Source organism: Seriola lalandi, unplaced genomic scaffold (assembly GCF_002814215.2).
Source record: "Seriola lalandi dorsalis isolate HSWRI2012SDOR001 ecotype SW California unplaced genomic scaffold, Sedor1 jcf7180002054948, whole genome shotgun sequence".
NCBI lineage: Eukaryota > Metazoa > Chordata > Actinopteri > Carangiformes > Carangidae > Seriola > Seriola lalandi.
This window is the reverse complement of record NW_019525499.1, coordinates 761,665-786,075: the sequence shown is the minus strand read 5'-3', so window position 1 is coordinate 786,075 and position 24,411 is coordinate 761,665. Positions and strand designations below refer to the sequence as shown.

The window sequence follows — 24,411 nt, the reverse complement described above, 5'->3', positions numbered from 1 at the left end:
TTCTGACATGACACTTGACATTTATACCATGTGAACACACACACACTCTCTCTCACACTCAGGAGGACCAAATTCATATTCAATCGCCACACTGTCCTCTTCTCTATTCTTACTTTATTGGCCTGATCATTGCCAAAGAGGTTGCACATGATTTACACTACAAGATTAGTAATTCAGAATGTAGGGAAAAAAAAGACAATAGTTTGCACATTGCTATAAAATATACACCATAAAATCTTATATGCATTATAGAAACACAAGAAAAAAGAAAATATATATGATAGAATGAGCTATAGTTTGGAAATAGTGAGAATCAAAAAAGAAAATAGATTAAATTAAATTAAAAAGCGGGGACAGATGTTCTGCTGGTTTCCCCTCAGGTTTAAACATATTTTGATGCTTCTATGGCAATTATCAGTTTCCTCCAAAAATAAGTATTACGCTTTGGTTTGGCAGTTTGGTGGAGAGTGAGTCAAATTCTTGCTATTTGAAGAGGAGGTGTTGCTCTGTCTCAGTGTCTTGTTTTTGGTAGCAGTGGCGCAGTCTGCATTCTCTGGGTTTTCACCAGTCTTAAGGGCCAGGTTTTGGTCAGTCTTTATTTCTTTTATGATTTTCTACTGATCCCTCGTGGTGCTGTTTTGAAGTAGATTACCAATGGTTGATGTGTTTTCCTTTTTCTTTGGCTATAATTTGGTTGATCCAGATTGTGTGAAGGCTGTGCTGACACCGCGTACTATTCCTCCATCTCTTTTTCCACACCATTTTCCCCCCTCTCTCTCTCTCTCTCTCTCTCTCTCTCTCTCTCTTTCTCTCAGACTGTCAGGCAGATTGGGGGATTATTAATTAGGCATTATTAACACTCAGTAAACAAAACATTAGGCCCTGCTAGAAACACAATCTCGATTCGCGGCAGGAGGTCCCAACACACGCACACACATACGCATGCACGTGCACACACCATCACGCGACACGCCCCTCCCTCTCCCTCCCCTTGTCCAATCGCATCGTGCCCTTCGCCCTCTCTTGCGGTGCAGCGATGACAGCAGGCATAATCTGAAAAGAAAACAATCAAAGTAATGTAGCCTAATTATACGTTTACTTTTTCACTCCATCTTCCACTCGTGTAAATATGTGCAGGAGGGAGAAATGGAGAGAGAGAGAGAGAGAGAGAGAGAGAGAGAGAGAGAGAGAGAGGGGAGAGGGAGAGAGAGATGGGGGGGAGAAGAGGTAGGGAAGCAAAACAGTCAGTCAGTGGCAAAATGCCTTTTTTGAGACAGGGACAACAATTAACTATGTTTTAGCCCGTCCTTGCATATGAGGTGTGTGTGTGTGTGTGTGTGTGTGTGTGTGTGTTGTGGAAAGTTCTCTTGATGGTTTCTGGATGAGAACTCCCTATCAAAGGGAATCATTTTGCTTGGATGATTCTGTGCATGTGAACACACGTACACACACATATTCCATTTAGCAGTATGTAATGAAAAAGGTTTGATCTTTTGTAATTTATTTTTTAAAACTTAAGAGACATAACGATGTGAAAATTTATAAAATTGACATTCATTCAAGATAAAAAACTGCTTTGATTGTATTTTAAGTTAGTGTTTCATTTAATTAACACAAGAGATTTTTACAATAATAAATAATAAAGAAGTGTTGTCCATCTAAAGTTGGTCCAAAACCATCGCTTGCAGATATTTGGAACAAATATAGAAAAAATTCAACAAAAAAAAATTCACATTTATCATGTGAAAATGTCAAAGAAAAATATTGTACAGGTGGTGAATAGGATCAGGTATCTATAAAGGTAAACTACTACACACACACACACACACACACACACACACACACACACACACACACACACACACACACACACACACACAGCATAATTCAGTGGATAACATTTTGGTGTTTGTTCAGTAAAACAGGTGTACAGGACAGTATACATGTCTGTCTATAAATCACCACAATCTTCCTTTCGTTCTCAGAATTTCACTCTCACACTGCACCATTGTGGGAAAATATTTCTATTGCTTCTGTGTGCCTTACTTACCATGCACTTTCATCTCATGTAGCTTTTATGTTTGTTGGTGTTGTTACTTCCGCCAAGGAGGTTGTGTTTTCACCCGTGACTGTTTGTTTCAGCAGGATTACATAAAAAGTACTGAACCAATTTGTGCTGAACTTGCTGGAGAGATGTTGCTGAGGCCAAGGGAGAAGGCAGGCTTTAGTTGTTCCTTGATTAAGAAGGGAGGTTTACTTGTGCTGTACAGTATCTGTGTCGAGCATTGCTAGAATACAGCCATGGTTAGGATTTATACTCCCACTGAGGCCACCCAAACTAAAAATGTATGCACTTAAGGCACTGTAAAAAACCTCCACTACATGGCATACAGTAGGTTATGTTTACTTGTTGGCTTGCAGCACAGTATGGTGTGGGCCAAATCAAAGTGAGCACTTTTAAGAGAAACATTTAAACACTACAGCAAGCACTGCACACTTTCCACTCCTCTTTCTGGCCTCAGTGATAAAGAGCACAGAGTAGAAGTCATGCATCCTTCCATAAAGAGCTGTGAAAATGGTCTCACCTGGCAGATACATGTGCTGACCCAAACTTTCCAGCTCGCCTGTTTCTCTCGACCAGCCCTCGTACATCTGATGCACCAAGGTCAAGGATTTATCATGGACACACATTACATCCTCGGTTGTAGGGCAGGCTTAAAGATCCCTTAATGTATGAAGTAGTAGTAGTAGTAGTAGTAGTAGTAGTAGAAGTGTGAGCAGATAAAGTTTCGAAAATCACTGCTGAATCGATGTGCACTGAATCCTTGCAGTTAAATAAATTCAAACTAAAGCCACCATGTACAGAATTTGAAAATTTCCATTTCTGGCACCCAGTGTCACAAGTAGTTAAAATTTGTTTGTTTTATTTGTTTGTTTGTTTAAAAGATGTTATAATCACATCAAATTCTACACAGAGTGGATTTAATACATATTTGCTAATTCAGTTAACATTTTTGCAAATGCAAACTTATTGCCACATGTTAAAAATTCAGGAAGACACAAACTCTAAGTAAGACTTCCTTTAGGTAAAAATATATATGGTAAACATCTTCATAGAGAAAGCATGAATGATCAGAGATGATCTCCAGGGATAGAGAGCCTGCCTGCAGAAGCAGATCACAGCAGCCTCTAGCTGGATCAATGGGAAGGCTTTTAACCACAGACACACACGCTCACACAGTCCCTCTCGCAAACACACACATGCAGATGAACGCGCACAAAGGCAGGGCGATTGATGTCAAGTTGTCTATTAAGACACTGGCTTGTGGAGTTGCAAAGCAATTCAATTAGGATTTCCTTGTCTTTAAAGCCTGCAAAGAGCTGAGACAAATCCAATCGACAAAGACAGGGAGCGAGCGAGATAGAGAGAGATAGAGAAAGAGAGAGAGAGAGAGAAAGAGAGAGAGAGAGCAGGAGATCGTGATAAGTTGATGAATTGATAGCTGGAGAGCCAATCCAAAATCAAGGAGGCCGCCCAGACACAGATACACTATGTAGGTTAGCACATATTTATATACGAGTGCACATACACACAGAGACATGCTCGACACCTGTGCATCTGTGTGTTATGCATAGGGGTGACAGGGCGAAGAGCAGAGCAGCTTACTGTAATCTCATCACTAGCACACCACTCGGGGAGAGGTCAGCACACGCACAAAAAAACACACACAGGAGTTGGAAACACACACAACGAAATAAAGACGAAAAAGTGAAAGAGAGAGAGATTTGAGTATTCTTGACCATTAAAGTGGAGGAATATATGCGCCCATCACTTGTAGCGGACAAGTAACAGCCAATGACATGCATCAATCATTCTTAATGGAACGCTTCAATTGATTTTCAACATGAGTATTCAAGGTCACAGCAACAGTCGCTGCTCTCTATGGTGTGTGTTTGAGTGCGTTCCTGCGCTACAAATGAGATCAACAACTTTGCAGGAATGGGAAAAATCTATTCTCTGGAATATATGTAACTAAATGTCGAGTCTATTCACAAGTTCTTTCTCTGAATTATCTTCTCATCTGTTTCACTGAATAACTGAGTGCTATCTCAACGCACAATCTCTTTCCATTGTAACGCTAGCCGCACAATAAGGCCATGTGAGACAAACAGTGGTTATTAGCACAAGGCTAAGACCAACAGCTTCCTCAGTGAGAGGAAATGCCACATAGTGCCTGCAGTATGTGAATGGGCCAATTTGGCTGAGCCCAGAACAAATTATCTGTCTTTCTCAACGCCGCCTCTCTATTTCTGTGTGTGTTCGATCCATTCTCGCTATGATTTCACTTACAATTCTCTCTATGTGTTTGTTCTGTGAAACAAAGCAGTCGGTCAATGGCGTATTGTTTGTGTGCCCTCGTGTGTGTGTTTGTGTGTTTTACAGGCTCCATAATGTTATTGTTTGGTCTTATTGTGATCAGTAAAGGAGCATTGTGGCTGGCTGAGACAGATATATTGTGAGCAGAGCAAAATATGGAAGTGCCACGTTGGTCAATGGGGAAGAAATGTGTATTTATATTTCCTGCTTTTGTGAAACAACTGTAACGAGTCAGAACGTCCTTTTCTTGTCTGTATGGTTGTTGAGTGAATAAAGCCAGATCTGGAGGGATGGGACAAAAAGGACAGGAATGATGAAAGAAGATGGAAGAAAAGAGGGAAAACAAGAGGACATCAGACAGGAGCAAGTGTGAAATGGAAAAAAAAGCACAATATGGTTTGCAAGCTGACAGAGTTGATCAATAACCCACTCAAAGAACAAATGTTGGCAAAAAAAAAAAAAAAGACCTAAAGATTTGTCCCAAAAACTTAATTATAGGCCTAAACCTTAACCACACACAAAAACATTTTAAACAAACCTTGATTGTTCCTGCTTCAAAAACACTCATCAAGCCCTAACCCTAGCCTTAGCATTAGATGAAGTCTCAAACAAAATCTGACAGGATGGCAATTACTGTGCTCTTAACTTGGCACTGTGGGCAGCTAGGATTGGTAGATGCCACGTTGAGCACTAGTGCTGGATATTTGTCACTGTGGGTGCCCCATCTGCTGCTTTTGCCTAAAGATAAAAGAGGTGGATGGCTATTCTTCCTTCGCTCCATCCCAGTCTCCAGTCTTGGGCTGAAACCCAGAGGTTACAGTACATGGTATAGTTTCAGTTTATGATACAGCCTCAAAGAGTTGTGTTTAAAGCTAAAGCAGGGCCACTGGAAAAATTGATCACATGAGAAATTAATCTTGATCACAGTGTAGAAGAGATTAAAATGGCATCATAATTCACTAGCAGTAATAATGGTTTAGATTACAACGCCTCAATTGAGATTTATTGATGTTTAATAGGCAATAACAACTGGCACAATGATTTATGACTGATTAAGCAGAAACTATGAGAATAAGATATTACTGCTTGTGGAGTTGCAATCATTTTATTTATGTATACATGTTACAGGCTCAAAAAGCACATGTGAAATCCATGTTTTCACATGTGAAGTCTTACACTTCACATGTGAAAATGTTAGATTTCATGGCATGTGCCCAAAAACGGGACATTAGATGTGGAATTGTTGTCCCTTACAAAAAAGTCACCTGTAATTGATGTTTTTAAATGTGATTTTTTACATTCAATTTCTTTTTTTTTTTTTATCTGTATCATTTGAATTTATCACATGTGACGTGCTAAAACCATACACATAACACGAGTGTGAAGGAATGTGGTTTTTATGTAAGGGAATGCAAAAACTAACAACAAATTTGCCATTTGAAACCCCAAGAGAAAAGACAAGTATTCACAGAAACAAATCCATATGAACGCATATAAATAAATGTGAGTTGGAGGAATAAGGCAGAGATAGAGAGATAGACAGAAAGAGAAGGAGAGAGGACGATGAAAGGATACTCTGAATGGACTTCTCGTTCCCATCTGATAGCAGAACTTCCTTCACGTCAGCACAAATGGCAACCTGAGAGACAGAGAGACAGGAAAGAGACAGAGAAATGAAACAACACAGAACAAAAGAACAAAACCAAAAGCACCCTTAGATGAAGCAAACATCTGAACACACACACACACACACACACACACACACACACACACACAATAATGACATAACCATATCTACAAAGCCTTACTCTTGGCAGCCCGGCCCACCCCACCCTCTCTCTCCATTGCTCCCTCTCCTCCCTGCCATTTCCCTCTCTATCTTCACCCCCATTTTTATGTCTGCATTATTTTAATCATTCAATCAAATCAGTCAATACTTTTATCATTGTGGCTAGCGGTGGGGGCTGCTATCTTGCTATCACTCTGTTCAGTAATTGCATTGTGACAGGGGATGATGGCAAGCGCAGAGCCTTTTCATTTGACGCTGGGTGTTTATCGGGCCGAGCCATCACTCCGTTCGCCGCTGTCACTCTGCACTCGGCTCGCCGGGCCTGCCTGATGCCCTTCATATAACTTTGCAGTGCAGACTGTGAGAGACGAAGAGAAAGAGAGGGAGAGGGAGGGAGACGGGAGAATGGATAGAAAGCTTTGTGCTGCGCTGTGCGTCTCTGTGTGAGGGAGATATAGATAGAGAGGTGTGTGCTTTACTATAACCTCATCTTTTCACATTTTCTTTTCTTTGCAGATGCTTTTTTTATATCAGCAAGTGTGTGTCAGGCTGTCAATTTCTGTTAAGAAGTGTGTGTGTGTGTGTGTGTGTGTGCATAAACACATGGGTGAGTGTAAGTGCAAGTAGCTATTGTGCTGGTATGCGCACAAACTCTGTATGGCTGATTCAATGTAATCTTGACTTGTATGGCATACAGAAAATACATGATCTAGTATATCCAGTGTATGAAAATTTCTGAATCAACACACACACATGCGTGCTTTCACCCACACAGACACACACACATGCTCAGGTGCTGCAGGGTGTGTGAGGGGGGGTCACTGAACACTGCGCGTTCCACCATCTGCTCAAATGGAGGAAGCAACCTCCAGGCTGAACCGGAGCATCCAGCTGAAAGATCAAGAGCCCAACCTGGCAACCCATTAGCTACACCCCGCCACCCACCACCAACACTACACACACACACGAGGAGTCAGGCGATTTCAAATTTCAAATGCTCACAAACATTTTGATCTCAACAGATATTATTAAAATATCAAACTGCACACCACTGTCAAGTTGATAATCCGACATCGAACCGAAAACCATTTTATGTGTTTTGAGAGTAATACAGTTTTGGACTTATCTGAAACAAGAGCTGAGATGGGAATAATTGGAGCAGATTTCCAGTAGGAGAGAGGGAAAAAGACACAGTCTAATATGGAAATTGGTAAAATGGTAAAAAAAAAAAAAGAAAAAAGAAAAAAGACGAATATAAGCATTTGCCTTATGAGACACATACTAAATGATCTATATATAGCCTATACTTCAAAGAGTTGTATGAACTCTTTTTGCTGTCAGAGAAGTTGAGAGAGGGAAAACGTGCAGCGCTGTAGAATGGAGACATGGAGAGGTGAAGGGGTTTTGAACTTGACAGCCAAGTTATTAACAGAGAAAATAAGTGTGTCGTTGCAGATCAGTGCAATTGTCTCAGCTTCAATTATTACAGTGCTATGAACCTTGACTTGAGGTATTCAGGCCGTCTCGTGTAATAGTTTTAAGTATTTGCCATTAAGTTTGGTCTAAAAGCTACACAGTTCAGTGGTAAATGTGATTCTAATGGTCATGTTGAGATTTGCTTTATTCTTCACAGAGTTTACAGATCAGTAGCGTTTGAGGGAGTGAGTTTTCTGGCTTTGGAGTTTGAGGCATTGTGAACACACACACAGTCCCATAGTCCTATTTAATCTAGTTATGTAGTGTATCATAACTTCAAATGAACCCATGAACTTTCTTTGAGCTAAATGCCAATATAATAATAGTGATAATATTGCTAATAATAATAATTACATAGATTTTTATAGTGCCTTTCAAGGTACCCAAGGCGGCTTTACAGAGTAATAAAACACAAAATAAATAAATAAAACCAATAAATGAAAACAAGATGAGACAGAATAGGGAAGGCAATGATTGGAGGAGACTGTAGGAGATGAGTGAGCTAGAGGCCATAGGCCTTGGTGAACAGGTGGGTTTTCAGTAGTTTTTTGTAAATGTCCAGAGATGACGATGTGCGGATCTCTGTCGGGAGAGAGTTTGTTAATTGGCACTAATCATAAATCATCATAAGTGGCATTAGTTTTGCAGGTATTTGGGCATAAACTTGTATTATATAGTACTGAACAAATTGAAATTTTGACTTAATGGTGGAACTAGAGGAAAAGTTAAGACATCAGCAAAGTTAAGTTAAGGAAATATGAATGCCTGTACCAACTTTCATGGAGATCTATCCGATAGTTGTCGAGATATTTCACTCCAAACCACAACGGTCAGCCTGCTGTTGGCACTAGATGAAAAGTTGGAGGATCACCAGAGTTGTTAAAATACATTGCCTGGGAACCATGACCATGCTCTGATGCAAATCTTGTGCAAATCCACCAATGTTTAGATATTTCACTGAATAAGAGAAAAAAATGACCTGCTAGTGGAGCAAGGTCATGAACGGATCAATAAGATTATAAGATTCTTTCTCTTGGAACCGTGAACGTCTGAACAAAATATCACGGCCATCCATCCAGTAGTTCTTGAGCTATGTCAGTTTGGATCCAAGTCATGGACGGGCCAACTGACCTGCCAAAGAGCCATGTCTCCAGGTTGGACTAAAACCTCCGTCAGGCTTATCAGTGCAAACTGTGAGAGATAGATGGTAGCTTTCAAAGCACAGTAGATAGCCAGGGTTCAAGGGGGTTAACCATGATTAAGAAATGACCAGGACATGAGCTTTGAAGTCTGCCAAGAGAGGCTTCATTTATCTAATTTGAGGATAAGGCTAGAAATGTTAAAGTAACATATTTTCATTTGATTGCATGTGGTACGGTACTGTGGATCATGATTTTCTGGAATTTTAAGGAGTGTCTTTTTCTGATTTCTTATTTTCTGAAGAAAATTTGTGGATGTTTATTTGCACCGATCATCTGAGATACAGTAATAATATAGTTGGAAAGTTTAGATCATATTGAATCTAAAAATAGTTATATTACGGCTGTGTGTTCAGATTTGACTGAGAGGGAGTACAATTTTTTAAGCAAATTGAGGCAGTGGGGTGTCAAGAGTTTCAAAGTATCTTAACTGCTGCCAGGGGCTGTGTGTCTGCTGCTGCAGTTCACACACAGACGTGTCTCTTGTCAAACCCCCTGCAAGCCTCCCATGCCCCTGTGTGGAGACACACCTCACTGTTTAAAAGCCTTTGGTCTACATCATCACCATTAGATGAAGAATTATCTAATCTAATTATCTAATATTATCTCAAATTCTAGAGTGCAGTTCAACATGACACTCCTGGGGGATGTGCAAGAAGGAAATGAGGAGATGAAATCAGGGTGTGAAAATGACGTAAAATAAAGAATTTAAGCAGCAGGTGAGTGAATGACAAGAAGCAGGGTGGAAGGGAGGGACAAAATGCAGCAACTAAAGGAATAATTAATTAACTGTTCACATGGACAGCAGAGAAAAAAAAAATCTTGAATGTGGTGTCAGTGACGGATGAAGGAGGGAGGAGGAAAAGGAGAGGTGTGAAGGAAGGATTCCATCTCAAGCCACCAATGTCAAAACATGGTGTATTGACTGCCAGGAGATAAAACCAGGCTTTCACACACACACACACACACACACACACATACGCGCCACACGCACACACACACATACACACATACGCACACGGATCGATGGGACACTGACGCCTGCTATGTGGAGGGGCCCTTAAGACCCTGGCTAATAAACCCTATGGCTAACAGACTGAGGTATATCTGAGTGTGTCACTGTGTGTGTGTGTGTGTGTGTGTGTGTGTGTGTGTGTGTGTGTGTGAGCGTGTGTGTGTGTGTGTTTGTGATGTCAATGCAGGACAGCTTTTAAGCCTGTAGCTAGTCCATTTGGCTAGATGTCGCTACTTGGGTGGTCTGGTGACTGTATGTGTGTGTTTGTGTGTATGTGTATGTTGATAAAGAAAAAGAAAGGCATATATTCAACTTATAATATATGCAAAAATAATCTTTAATTTATCCTAAAAACTGGCGTCACATCCGAACACATTACGATATTTTTCAAGTTCAGAAAATCTAAAAGAGTTAAACACTACAGCCACATGTAACACAACCAACATCTAAACTGCCATATATTCACACAGGGTTGTACATGGCTATTCTTTCTATAGCCTGGTATTGAAAGAAATCCTGGAGCACATTGACAAAGTATTTTATCTTATCATAGAGTCTACCAAAATTAAACCTTTTACCGAGTAGAAAACTCTGTCTCTGAGAAAAAGTATGGTTGACCTTGTTGTTATGGATAATGTTGTCTTTAATGAATGGCCTTAGCTGATTCTGCGTTGCTTGAGTCATGATAGAAATACAGCAGTAAGAAGTGGAAGCCCTGTTGCCATATTAACAATCAAGGTATCAATATAATTTAAAACAGAATACAAATGAAAGCTAATTGATAAAGAAAATAATCAAACAATATGTGATCTTACATACAGTGTAATAAATTAAAAGTGTGGCTGTGACATGGGAGCGACTGTCTCCCACCACTGCGGTCCACCAAGGACATGAAGCCTCCCAGGATACTGGAAGTTCAGCCTTGAAACTTGGCAACAGGGTTAAGTATACTCCAGAATCCATCCAGCAGCTGTGTGCTTGTTGAAACTGATATTTATTCCTGCTAACACATCTTCATAATCAAAGCAACTACAAGGTAATTTAGCAATGTCTGTCATCCTTACATATGACACAGTAGACCTTTAACTTATAGTTCTACTTAATAAAACCCTCTTGAAAAAGGTCATTCTTATAATTTTTGAAATCATGGAGCCACTTTTGGTGACAATTGCCAAAAATCAGTAAAATGACAAGGTCTTCCTAATTTAGAAGTCCTTGGATTACCTCCAACTTTTTACAGATTTAGGAGCTTGTTTCTGTACTAACATACTTTGTAAATTATTCCTAGACTTGGGAGACAACTCATAATTTTAGGAGTTATTCAACCATGGAGGAGCTACAGGCATATGATGTTCTGTGAATGTGACTTCAGTGATATATGACCAACTGTTAATGTGGCTAAAGAGTATGAAGTGTGTATGCTTGTGACATATACAGGCACACAAAAAATGAATGATATTGGATATGAACAGGTATGGAGGCACATGTTATCTGTGTATTGATTGGTGACGGACAGTTTCATTAGGGAAGCTAAGTCACTTCTCTAAAAGTGTGAGTGTGTCTTTGTGCGTGTGTGTGTGTGTGTGTGTGTGTGTGTGTGTGTCACTTACCATGAGCCCCGCAAGACAAGTCATACCTCCCCCTAACTCACACACTGCACCCCTGAGACACAGAGAAGAAGAGAGAGACGAGTGGGAGTGAGATTCACCTTGCTGAGCCAAACCTAGCAGTTTCAAAATGTTTCAAAATTTAAGTGGTAACACACACACACACACACACACACACACACACACACACACACACACACACACATACACGCTCTACAGTGGAAGCACACAGATGTACATATACACACTCACACATACACACACACAGTAAACACAGCAGGGTTAGAAATATCAATTCAACCATCAACCTGAAAGCTGAATACTGAACATTGAGAAGCACAAGCTCAATCAGCAGGAAATCTGAGAAAACACACACTCACTCTCTCTCTCTCACACACACGCAAACGCACGCACACACACAGACATACACACACACACACACACACACACACAATCCTGTAGCTTGCATGCTCATTCAACCCCTCTCTCCATCCTCTTCCTCCTTTCATCTCCCCTTCCCCTCCATCTCTACCCCTGTCCTCTTTCATCCCTCCCTGCCTCCCTCCCTCTCTTTCTGACCTTCACTATGCTGCTCTGATCAATACCCCTCTCTTCCTCGCCTCCCGCCTCTTGAATGTTAAAACAGGAAATCAAAGGTTGATGTTCCACCTTGAGTGGAAATCAAAGGTGCCTGGGTGCTTTTCAGCCCTGTGCTGCAGGGCAGGCCAGTGCTCAGCAGATGGGAGCAGGCGAAAGAGCAGCACAGAACAACGCAGCGTGGCATGGAAAGGTACAGAGCGACACCGGTATCCCGCCTTTACGGCGGGTCCCAGTCACATTTAAATGAGAGGGATTCCCAGTAAAGAGGTGGCGCTGACTGATTCTCTGAGAACAACATTTTTAAACTTACTGTCTCAATGACGTAGATTAACAAAGGAATGTAGAAGAATTGATATATTTTGGTGTAATTATATTCGATAAAATATGAAATGGACACCTTTATCTCACAACAGCTATCTGTTAGCATTCCCAGGCCGTTGTAACTTCACCTCCCTCCACCTCACTGATAGTAATTTGTATTTTCAATTTTCTCTTTAATTTTGCTGAAGAGGAGAAACATTTTCAAAGCGAGTTTTCCAGCCTTTCTCTACTGGTAGTTGTAATAATTTTGCGCCGGAAGAATGATGGCCCTCTCCCTGTTTTGTATCATAAAGCAATTTCCTGTCATGCAGCAAGTTTCATGTGAAATAAAACATGGTTGAAAGAAGGCCATTATGTGCTGCCAAGCATCTTTCTGACTTGCTCACAATAACAAAAACATCTCTAAATTTAGGTGGTAAATGTTTTACTGATGTCAAACTCTTACAAAAAAATGAAAAACTCTTATGGGAAATCTGAATTAGATAATAATGTACCCCAACGTGCAAACAAAAGTTTATATACAATATTAAAAACAAGATTACAACATACATGTTGTAATCTACATGTATGTAATTGATCACAGCTGTTTGTCTTTGTTTTGTGGATGACGATGGAGTGAGCAAGTTAAAAGAGAGGAATAACTCACTTGAACATGTGACGTTTCTGCAGGCAGTAATGAGCCATCACCTCTTCAGACGGCCACACACCTAAGTCAAAAAGAGAGCAACACTGGGTTATTCACTCATAACGCCCGACTGATGTTACATTTCAGCAACAGATATTTATTTGCAAACATTTATCGAGCGTCTCTAGTGTGACACCCTGCTTTGATTCCCGTGTCTAAACATCAAAACACATTAATATTGATAGAAAAGTGAAATAGAAACAATGAGCGTTCAGTGAAACATAATTGGATTCATTGTCATTTCCAGTCTGTGTTCATTTGCTTCTCTTGTGGTTTCCACCTTGCCTGTGATCCAAGGCTTCTGTGTCTCTGTTTGTCTGTCTGTCCGTCTGTCTATCCTAAATCCTTGCAACACACTCTCTCATTGGGCACCGTCTATACAAGGGTGTGTGTGTGTGTGCGTGTGTGTGTGTGTGTGTGTGTGTGTGTGTGTGTGTGTGTGTGTGTGTGTTTATGTGTGTGACAGGGGGTCCGGTGGGTGATAATCACAGCGTGCAGGCCTGTCTGGCTTATCACCTACTGTCAGCCCTTCTCCTTCTGCTGTGCATGTAACACACACTAACACGCACACACACACACACACACACACACACACACACACACGTACCCACACACACTTGCATACTTGCTGCTATTTTTCCTTTCTCTCAACACACACACATACATACACACACACACCCACAGACAAATACACACATCTTGGCAGTAGAAGAAGTAAACATTCATTTGAATAAAACTTCAGCTTTTTGCTCCTGGCTTTGAACAAGAAGGTTCAGCTTGGTGCCGTCTGTGTGTGTCTGCGCATATACATCTATATGTGTGCGTGTGTGTGTGTGTGTCTGTGTTTATATGAAGGAGTTGTTGAGAAAAAAGAATAAGGGGATATAGAATGAGTTGGAGAAAGCGAGCGAGGGAGAGAGACAGAGATAGAAAATGAGCGAGGTAACAAGAGAAAACCGGGGAGGCAGGAAGGGAGGGTTAGAGGAGGAGAGAGAAAAGGTGGTAGTCGATATAATAAGCAGCTTACAGGCGGTCTCTCTTCACCTCATGGGGCAGACATCACTGCTCTCTCACTCTCCCTCTCTGTGTCTATCTCTCTCGCTCGCTCAAGCTCTCTCTCTTCCCTCTCGCTCCGGTCCGCCAAGATTAGCTCAAGCAAGCAGGATTTAATAATGCCTATTGATAAAATGTCCAAATATTCCTTTTCCCCATTAGAAAAAAACACGCTTTCTACGTCTTGGCCTGACAGCACACACACACACACACACACACACACACACACACATATAGCACACGCACGCAAACACATACAAATACATTGACAGCAAGAGTAGCTATACTATGTGTCTACAGAATGTCAAGACATATAAGGCTTAAATAATGTGACATTTTGAATTTCATCTGTTACTCCCCTTCAGCCAAGTGCTTGTCTCACAGCACACAAAACTCATCACGTTCACGTAAATATTTTTATTTTATCATGTTTCATAATCTAAGATATTTCATTCTCACTGAGTAAGTGTTTAAAGGATATTTAAAGGATTTGATACTACTAAAGACATTAATCTCTAAAAATAGGGCAAAGGTTAATTGGTTTTTTTTAAAGGGCCAAGTACAATGGTCACACCACAAGTTTTGGCAAATGTTAGACAAAACGGAGTAAGCAGTGTATTTGTTGGGAAGTATTTTCAGTGAGAATCAATAAACATTTGGTGCAATAAGGAATATCTACACCAGCAGAATGGTTCATGGGAAATTAAGTCTAAGTAAAATGTCATCCAGTGCATTGGTGTGGCTTGTTGATGGCTTTGGACAAGAAGAAGAATACAGAACATCCCTAACCTTGTAACCTTGTGAGGCTAAACAATGAACCACATTCATTAAATAAGCAACATTAAAATCTTTATTGCTAAATTTACTCTCATCCAAATTTTCAACAAATAAATTGCCTGGATCCAATATAGTTGAGCTTATGAAATAAAAACAACTAACAACTAATAAACCAACGGAAGAGCCGGTTCATGCTTTAACTCGTCATAGTGTAGTTAATCCAGACACATAAAAAGTAAGATGGCACAATGAAGGAAATGTCGTGTATTGATGAATTTAAAAAATACTCATTGTTACATTTGTCAATTCATCGTAATGCAGATTTTAGATGCCGTTGTCAAGTCTTATATGTGTAAGTGGAATTGGGACCCCTCTAAACTGTGTGTGTGTGTGTGGGGTAATGTGTGTCTGAAGCTGCATCATGATTCTTCCCTCCCCCCTGTTAACTGTGACCCCTCCCCTTCAGATTGCTTGCTCATGTGAAACATAATGGCAGCCCGACACAAACCTTTGCCCTGTGAAATGACACTTTAGCCCCTCCCCACTATGTCCACAGATGTGTGTCACCATGACACTTGACATCAAGGGGCCACCCAAAGCATCTTGGGTAGATGAACAGTAGAGGGTGGTAATGCAACATTAAACTGGGTGTGATCCACCATCTAACAACATAAGCAGAAGAGGAAAAATGATGATCCTCACACACACACACACGCATCTGCAGTTTCTTTCGGTTTTCGTCCTGCTGTTGATTTCTGATGATGTCTACAAGTCATGAGTGGCTTCTAATATGTGAGCTGTGTGGGTTGAGTTAATCTTTCATCTCCACAGGGGGAGGATTAGGGGTAAAAAAAAAAAAAAAAAAACCTTCTTCTTTTTTTCCTTTTGGGGTGTCTACACATCCCTAAAAGAGAGTGCACATCTGTATGTGTTAAACCAAGATGCCTCAAGGCCATCTGTGATTATGATATCAAGAATAATAATACCAGATAACATTGTTTAGTCCATTCACAATCATGTAAAGTGCTAAAACCTGATATGCCTTGCCATGTTGTCATATCCTCTACTCAGAGCCTGTTTCTGTCCACGAAAGTTATGTGCCTGTGTGTGTGCAGGTGAGTGTGAACACATTCATGTGTGCAAGAGAGAGCAAGACAGACAGCACTAAGTAATAAAGCTTTGAAAAGCATATGTGAATCTGATGGTTAATCCCCAACTCCAATAACATTAATAGCCCAGGGTGACAGGAGCAATGTGTGCAAGGTGTTTGTGTCTGTGTGTTTGTGCATGTGTGCGCATGCATGTGTGATAAGTATGCGGTGCCTGTTGGTGTGTGTTTGCCTCCCAGGTTGAGGTGCACTGTAGGAAATGAAGGGATCAGGAGTAGAGAGCAGATTACTCTTCCTGAGGATAATGAAATTATTTCTCACCTTCAATTACTAGATGAGAAAAGGAAGCAGTGTTGCTGTGTCTGTGTGTGTGTGTGTGTGTGTGTGTGTGTGTGTGTGTGTGTGTGTGTGTGTGTTTGTGTGTCAGCTTAATATAGTTATCAGTCCCAAGCACTAAACCTTGTCAATGGTGTTACCCCGAAAACAATATGTGTGGCATATTGGGGTTGTGTGCTAAAAAGATGGTTAACTCGCCTCTGGGTTGCTACTGCTGGTGCAGGAACAATTAAATCCTTTGAACCGGACGCTGTGCATGTTGTACTGCGGGGCTTTGGATGTCTGTTGCACATGTGTTCCTTTTTGTACAGGTGAGGGTTTGCCAATTGTACTTCTGCAAAATATTTTGCCCTATGGAGTGTCTTATTCATGCCATTGAGAGGCATGAAAACATGTAATTGTATTCACTGTTTTATTGTTATGTTGTTTTATGTTATTCAAAGGTGACAGAGTGTTTGGGTCCCGAGGCTGGGCAACAATTTGCCTGAGGAAAATCAGGTTTGCTGAGTCTGTGACCTCCTTTAATCCCTTCTTAAAATTTTTTTATTGGAATTCCTGATTTTACTTAGGTTTTACTTTCCCTTGACCTGTTTTTTCTTTTTAAATGACTCTGTATTGGTTTTTATACACCTAATTACTTTGTCGGTTTTTCTTTTCTATGAAACCATGTCTGCCATGGCAAGCACTTTGTAGTATGGATTTTAAAAAGTGCTCTATAAATAAAGATTATTATTATTTTAAAGCACACTTTAAAGTCTATGTACAGGCAACCTGCATATATATATACATATAACCTAAGAGCAATTTCTATGGACAGAACAAATGTTTTATTTTTATTGTGTGGCAGCATTATTATCTTTATTTTTATTATCAGAGTTCGAACCAATTTCATGTGAAGGACATATTATTTTATTACTTATGACTTGTTACTTGACACTTTTTAAGTGAAGGCAGTTTTCTGGCTGAAAAGTAATTAAACAACTTTGTTTCCAAAGATAGATCAGTGATAACTTAAAGTACTGAAAAATATCAGTCAATGAAGCAGAAACTGTACAACGGATCTGCAAACCAATGATAATTATAGTGCTTATTTTTCTCAAGGATAAGTGTATTGAGATCATGTTATCTCAATTGTATCTGCCAAAGTTGCTGAGGCAGAAAAGGCCATTATACCTCTAAATAGATCGTTATACACCTTTTTTTCTATGGTATTATATCTAATGAAGACCTAGGGTTGAGACAAAACAGCTGTAACCAGTTGCATGCTGTCCATGTATTTCTTGAGTGCTTGGTTAGATACAAGTCCTACAGACATGCTTTGTTCCTGGTGTGTTTTATAAACTCATAATTTTACAAGTACTGGTGGTAGGACGTGTGCAGAACTAATCAAATTTCTTGGCTGCAGCTACAGTATCTATTGAAACTACAGTATAATGCCATCGTCCTAAACCCTCATCCCTCCACATCATGGTGACCTGGGTCCGACCCTGGGAACTCCAGGACTTATGGCAGTGCTAATCTGGCCTCAGTAGCTGTCAGTAATCACATGCACAGGGATGGAATTATCCACCCCTTGCTCTGTTTTCTGCTGCTCCAGAACTGGGCTATGCTGGCAGCAGACTAAGAAAGGTAACACAGTAACCCAGGCATCTTTATCCCCACCCACTTCTTCCAAGTCTTCCTGGGAGATCCCAAGGTGTTCCTGGGCCAGGGATCAGCCAGCAGAGATGGGATTAACTAAAGGACTATTTCAAATATCTGACGGGGATCCAGGTACTATTTCAGGAGAGGCAACCTAAAATAGCTGACTAGCCAAGCCAAGCTAAGCCAAAAGTTCTTGGGATGAAGCCATAACTCTGTTCTCAGTACGACAAACTAATTAAACAGAGCCTGAACACTTTCATTGAAAAGATAACAGAATCTGTTGAGGTGGACTGGTGCTATAAAAGAATATTGATTGCTGCTTTTCACTCTATTTCAATGTCTACAAATTTCAAGCACTCCTCACATCCAAATATTAAAGGACAGGTGGTCTTTTGTAGGTCTGACATATTCTAAATTATCTCTGACAACTCTGCATTTACCATCAGAAAGATCAGTTTACATACAAACCTGGAGATGACCACTGTGTTTGCTTCATGGTTCAATAAAACACATTGATGCCAGCTGCTGTGTTTGCAGTTTCACAAGGCCCTCTGACGGCTTTGGTTTTTCTTAACAAAACAGCATTCTAGGTCTGTTTTTTTTTTTTTTCTTCAGGAAATAAAATGTCCCTTCTTTCCTCAGCCACTGTCAGGTCTCCTGCGAAGGGGAGAATGTTACTGTATAAGGCTATGAAGGCATTCCCATGGCTGAGGGGATAAGGTGAGAAGAGGAAGAGATAGAAGAGGAGCAGACAAGGAGGAGGAAGGTGATCAGAGCAGAGAGGGATGCAGCAATGAAGAGGAGAATGCGGAAAAGGTGAACAGAAGAGCAGTGACAAAGAGCAATAGAAAGGGAGATGATGGAGAGAGGAGGAGGGAGAAAGTCAGTTGGAAGTCAAAGCAAAATGAAAGATAGGGTGCATACGATGGGCTGGAGAACGGTTGGGTAGAAAAGCAGAGAGAGGAGTGACAAGGAGAAAGAGGAGGAATGGGGATGAGAGGAGTCATAGGAGGGAGGGAGGATGGAGGACAGGAATGGGTGGCAAAAAAATAGACTAAGCACAGAAGGGGAATGAGAGAGAGGTGTCAAGATGGGGTTAAGTGGGCCGTGATGTTGCTTTGTGCAGACACACACCCACACACACACACACCCACAAAAACACACACACACACGACTCTATCACTATTACATACTGATACACACAAACACACACCTCTCTGTTGGTTTTGTTCTCATGCACACACACACACACACACACACACACACACACACACACACCCTTCTCTCCCTTCAGGCCCAGCGTGTCTTCAGGCTCCGTGGCTCTCTGGCGGTGATCCGTCTCCACATTAAGCGAGGCCTCAGATAATTCCTAAGCCTCCTCCATGGCCGATCCAATAAGGGATAAGGCTCTCTGCTGGCCATGATCAACTGACAATCTGTCCTCTCACACGGCTACTTTAGTGGAGGCCAGGATTACCCGGGCCAGCCTAGACAGGGTGCACACAGTTCACAAGACCAAAGAGCTGATGTTTGTGCGTGTGTGTGTGTGTTGCATGTGTGTGAGACGACAGAGACAGATTGAAGAAGATTGTGCACAGAGGTAAAAAATGTGTGCATTTGTGAGTATGGGTATGCACATGTGCGTGTGCTCATGGTACCGCACTGAGGCGTGAAAGAGCCAGTTTCTGCATCTACTTTGTGTTACCACTGGTAGCTCAGAGGTTAAACTGACAAACAGTCAGATCTCTGTGACAAAAAGATATGGTACTTTGTCAAAGGTAACACTTTTACGGTTTGGACTCTGTATTTTGATATTGAATGATACACAACAGCAAAAGTCTGTTTTCCAGACTGCTGTGCATTCTGGGACTGACATTTTGATATACATTATCATACAAAACACTATCAATCTACAACAAAACATGCATTTGGGAGGTGGCTAGGCACACCAAACTAACAACTGCAATACTGTTCTTTAGAAGTATGTTTGAATAGTAAATAGTAAATAGTAAATAGTAAATTCGAGGTAAATAGTTTATAGTTTATAGTTATTAGTAGTTTAATAGTATTCGCCTTTCACCAGAAGAGCCAGGCAGTGTGTGATAAGCATCGACATTCTAGCCAACAGAGTCTGCCTTGGAGACACTCCTGATCCCTTTTTCCATTGGAATAGGCTCATTTTAACGCGCATTCACACACACACACACACACACACACACACACACACTCACACAATCACACAAACACACACGCGCGCGCGCACACTTGCACACATGCTCGGAGGACCGTGCGAGGCTTCGATAAGCGTGGCCCTTCTCTCTCTCTCTCTCTCCCTGAGTAAACATCGTTTTGGATTAGGCAGAGTATAATGAGAGCAGGGGGCTATCTGCCCACCACGCCTGCATTGTGGCCCCCCGCTCCTCTCTGAGGGGGCCGGGACCAATCTTTACTCTGCTATTTATCCCCCTCCTTTGATAGCTTACTTATCTGCTGCAAAATGCCAGGGATAACTGCCTGTCTAACTGCCCCTTTAACTGTCTGCTTGCCTTCTTGTCTTCCTGGTTCCCGCCTGTCTGTCCATCTGTCTGTGTAACTGTCTGTCATCGTGTCTTAAAGCTTGCAAAGGTATTGAAACAAATGCACAGCAACATAACATTTTATCTGTCCTCTACCTGTCTGTCAGCATGTCTGCCTACATGACTCTTTTCCTGAATACCATCTGATGGTTACTGTTGCAGTGGACACTACTGCAGTACCTGCTTCAGATAATGTTTCACAACATTAGACCGATTGGCCAAGTCCTATCAGCCAATAAAAGTAATATTGCTTGAATCGGCCTGTAAGTATCTGCCTAAAGGTGACAAGGAATTGCAGTACAGAAATGCCAAACTGGGTCTGAGATCATTTAGAAACATTTAACCACTGACAAGTTGAGTTTCTCAATGTAAAATGTCCCATTCACCAAAGTGATTGATCAAGATAATCAACATTCTTTGCTTATGTTAAGTCTTCAATTTGGAAAAAAAAAAAGAAAAAAACCCAAACAACTGGACAATATAATGTGATCAGTTTTAGAACTCTCGGAAGGATATCAGTATTGGCCACAAAAATTCAGTATTGGTCAGTCTAAATAATACCAACCCTTATAAACCAATAAAAATAGGTGATATGCTTTACTAAATCTACACATCTTTCCTTTTTTATTCCCATCACCTTCTTTTTTAAAAGCAGGCCAAAAAAAAGGGTTCTCTAGCTTTAACTCATGTTCTAGTTTACATAATATCAATGTTTATCAACTCTTTTTTAATCATAAACTGGCTTCCTTCACCACCTATCCCATCATGTACTGCACTTCTCATTGACAGTGAATGGAGGCAGAGAGTGCACTTGATGAAATTACATCTGGTGCGCAACCATTGTCAGTACAGAGCCAGTTTCCAGGGGAAGTGAGGGTTACAGGAGGAGAGTCAAATAAAGTGTGGAAAAAGAAATATGAGAGAGGGAGTGACAGAGATACAGTGGCAGAGAATTACAGAGAGGAGGAACGATCGGATGAGAGAGGAGGCAATGAGATGTGGGGAGAGACAGGGGAAGGCAGAAACAAAGAGGGAGTTTGACATGTGGCTAATAGACATATCAGCACTGAGGTGTGGGGTTTAGCTGGCAGACGAGAGCTTTGCAGAGCTTCATTCATTGATTAGCATACGGAGAGTGGCATGGGGCCATGTGACAACCCCAGATTACACTGCGTGCACGCACACACACACACACACACACACACACACACACACACACACACACACACACACACAATGTAGATTGCCATAGATTGCATCTCTCTCCTTCCTTGGAGAAAGGCAAGGATGTCAAATTACAGGGTGTCACCTGCACCAAGCTATCTAGTTTCTTGAATGTTAATGTATATAAACAATTAGGACAGCAGAAAGAGAAAGGGAGGGAAATGGAGGGGACTGAAGAAGAGAAGGATAGAGAGTAGCGAAAGAAAGAAAGGGAGAAAAGAGTTGGGATAGTGTGAGTAAAAAAGAGGAGAGACTGGGAGGGTGAAGGGGCCAGGAGAGAGGGAGGAGTCAGCAACGGGAAGGAGATAGAGGAGGAGAAAAGAAGGTAGGAAATGAGAAAAGGGTGCAGGGAGGAGATGAATAGGACAGTTGAGATTAAAATGACTGATGAGAGGTTCTTGTTTCTTGGATCATGGAGAAAGAATAAAGCAATATAAGAAAACATGACAGCTGCCACTGAGCCCCTCCCTGCCTTCGCCCTGCCTTGTTCTCTCTGAATGTGAACCAATATGATGTGTTATCTTCAATTTGAAATTAAAAGAATATCTGACTGAAAACTGTTCCCTTTTTTGGTTTCACTGTCAGTACCCTGTTACTGTGAGGTCTGATGATAGGTAGGATAGAAATTTTTACCACCTAGTCATTTTAATACAAGTGTCACCCTATTTGACATCAAAAGCACCTGTTTCAGCTAAAATTGGTGCCCTGTGTGGGCTTTGCCTAAAAAACATGAGCCCCATCTCCAAATAAATGAGATTGTGGAAGTCAAGAACAAAACAATACCTGAAGCTGTGTCAGCTGGTCTGGTGTTACCTGAGTGATCACTGGTTTGTTTCTCTTCAATTTACAATTTTAATGAATATAAGATATAATGCATCACTATATATTAAATTCAACTCCTACAAAATAATTAAAACCAGAAAATCAGAGAGCGTTGACCTTCTAGTAGTCATCATAGTAAATGATCTGGATATGCCCCAAAATGTAAGGAGTCGGTTCAGAACTTTTTGTATAATCCTGTTAACAAAACTGACATGGCTGAAAACATAACCTCCTTGGTGGAGGTAAAAATTGAAATGTTTTCTGACCTATGATGGTCTGGATTGTAAAAGTACTAATATAATGCCAACTTGCGAATAGTGCTGCAACAAATAGTGAAAAATGTCTGTTATATTCAAGGTGGTCTGTTGACCAACTAATCAATTGATTGACTAATCATTGCAGCTCTTCAGCCAAAATGAACTAAAAGTCTTTAAAGTGCACAAAAAATGTCCTGGAGTCCTTTAAATGTGCTTTTAGAGGACACGCCATTAAGAAGGGGTTATGGAAACGAAAACAATTATCTGATGAAGGAGACGAGTTTAATGGATGAGATAAATGAACTGAATATATGGCTGGATGAAATTCAATTGCATTCCATACAAACAACTTATCTAATAACAAAAAAACAACTGGAACAGGAGAATTTACTGTGGCCATTTAAATTGTATTATCAATAGATCTTGAGCCACTTGGAGGGAAAAAGAGGAGAAATGCACTGCTCATTTTTTAAGATTAAATCAAAGCCATTCTGCCAAGAAAAACATAATGAACCGGTGTACCACAAATGGCGTTGTACTTCCATCTCCACAGGAAACATTATGTGAGGAGGTGGATTATTTCAAAGCTTTATTTTCTCTCGAGAGGGAGCTAAAGCCTCTCTGCCTATGATACTGAATTATTTTTTGGTTATTTTTGGGTGAACTATGATCATATATTTTCAATACATATGCAATTAAGTTGTGAAGGTGAAATTTTAGAAAGAGAATTAATTGATGCCATCTACTCTTTCCCCTCTGGTAAATCACCTGGGATGGACGGCATTCCTATTGAGGTGATGGCATCTTTTCACTCCTCTTTTACTCAGGGAATTCTATCAGACACGCAGAAAGAGGGCATCGTCACTACTCCTAAAGCAAGACCCAGAGGGGCAGTATAAAGACCCGTATTTATATGAAACATTGGAGACCACTGACACTGCTCTGCTGTGATACTCTCTTCCTCTCTAAATGTATTGCATTGAGAATAAAAAGAATTACTGGTGATACTATAAAATATGATTGAATAGCTTTACTGGTGATAAAATCTTCTTGATATTATAAACTATATGAAAATCTGAGCTTGTATTTATTGCTTACTTTGAAAAGACTTTTGATAAAATAAGATGAGATTCAAGGTCATGTATAACCAACCTACCAGTAAAATAATGGATATAACCCTATAACCCTAGTTTAACCCTATCTAGTGAAGAGTGGGAAGATATGTGCAATGTCATATGTACATTTCAGTTCCTGCATGCAATGGTATTGTCCATATAATTATTTGATTTAAGGGATCCTAATTTTATTTATTCTTATCTATTCTTTTTTATTTAATGTTGTTCAATTGTTCAAAGACAATGAGAAAATTCCATCTGCTCATGAAGGTCCAAAGCTTTCAAGTACTACGTTGACCTTGATGGTGAGATTGTTTCTGCCACCTGCCACCTCATTGGTTAATGTTTCTATTATATGTGTGTCAATCTAAACAGCCAGTACAGTTTTGTTTTTGTTGTTTTTTTTTTTGTTGTTGTTTTTTTTTTGG

The 24,411-nt window shown here is 40.6% G+C and overlaps 1 protein-coding gene across 1 annotated transcript in view; it reads right to left on the bottom strand.

The window, feature by feature from the left end:
- The window catches only part of camkmt (calmodulin-lysine N-methyltransferase), a 107,439-nt gene that overhangs the window by 23,677 nt on the left and 59,351 nt on the right, over positions 1–24,411 (bottom strand). Inside the window, exons 4-7 of the mRNA XM_023394430.2 lie at positions 13,032–13,092; positions 11,468–11,519; positions 5,954–6,017; positions 2,586–2,652 (exon numbers count right to left, since the gene is read on the bottom strand). Coding sequence (XP_023250198.1) covers positions 2,586–2,652; positions 5,954–6,017; positions 11,468–11,519; positions 13,032–13,092 — 244 coding nt within the window. The remainder of the gene's footprint in view (positions 1–2,585; positions 2,653–5,953; positions 6,018–11,467; positions 11,520–13,031; positions 13,093–24,411) is intronic.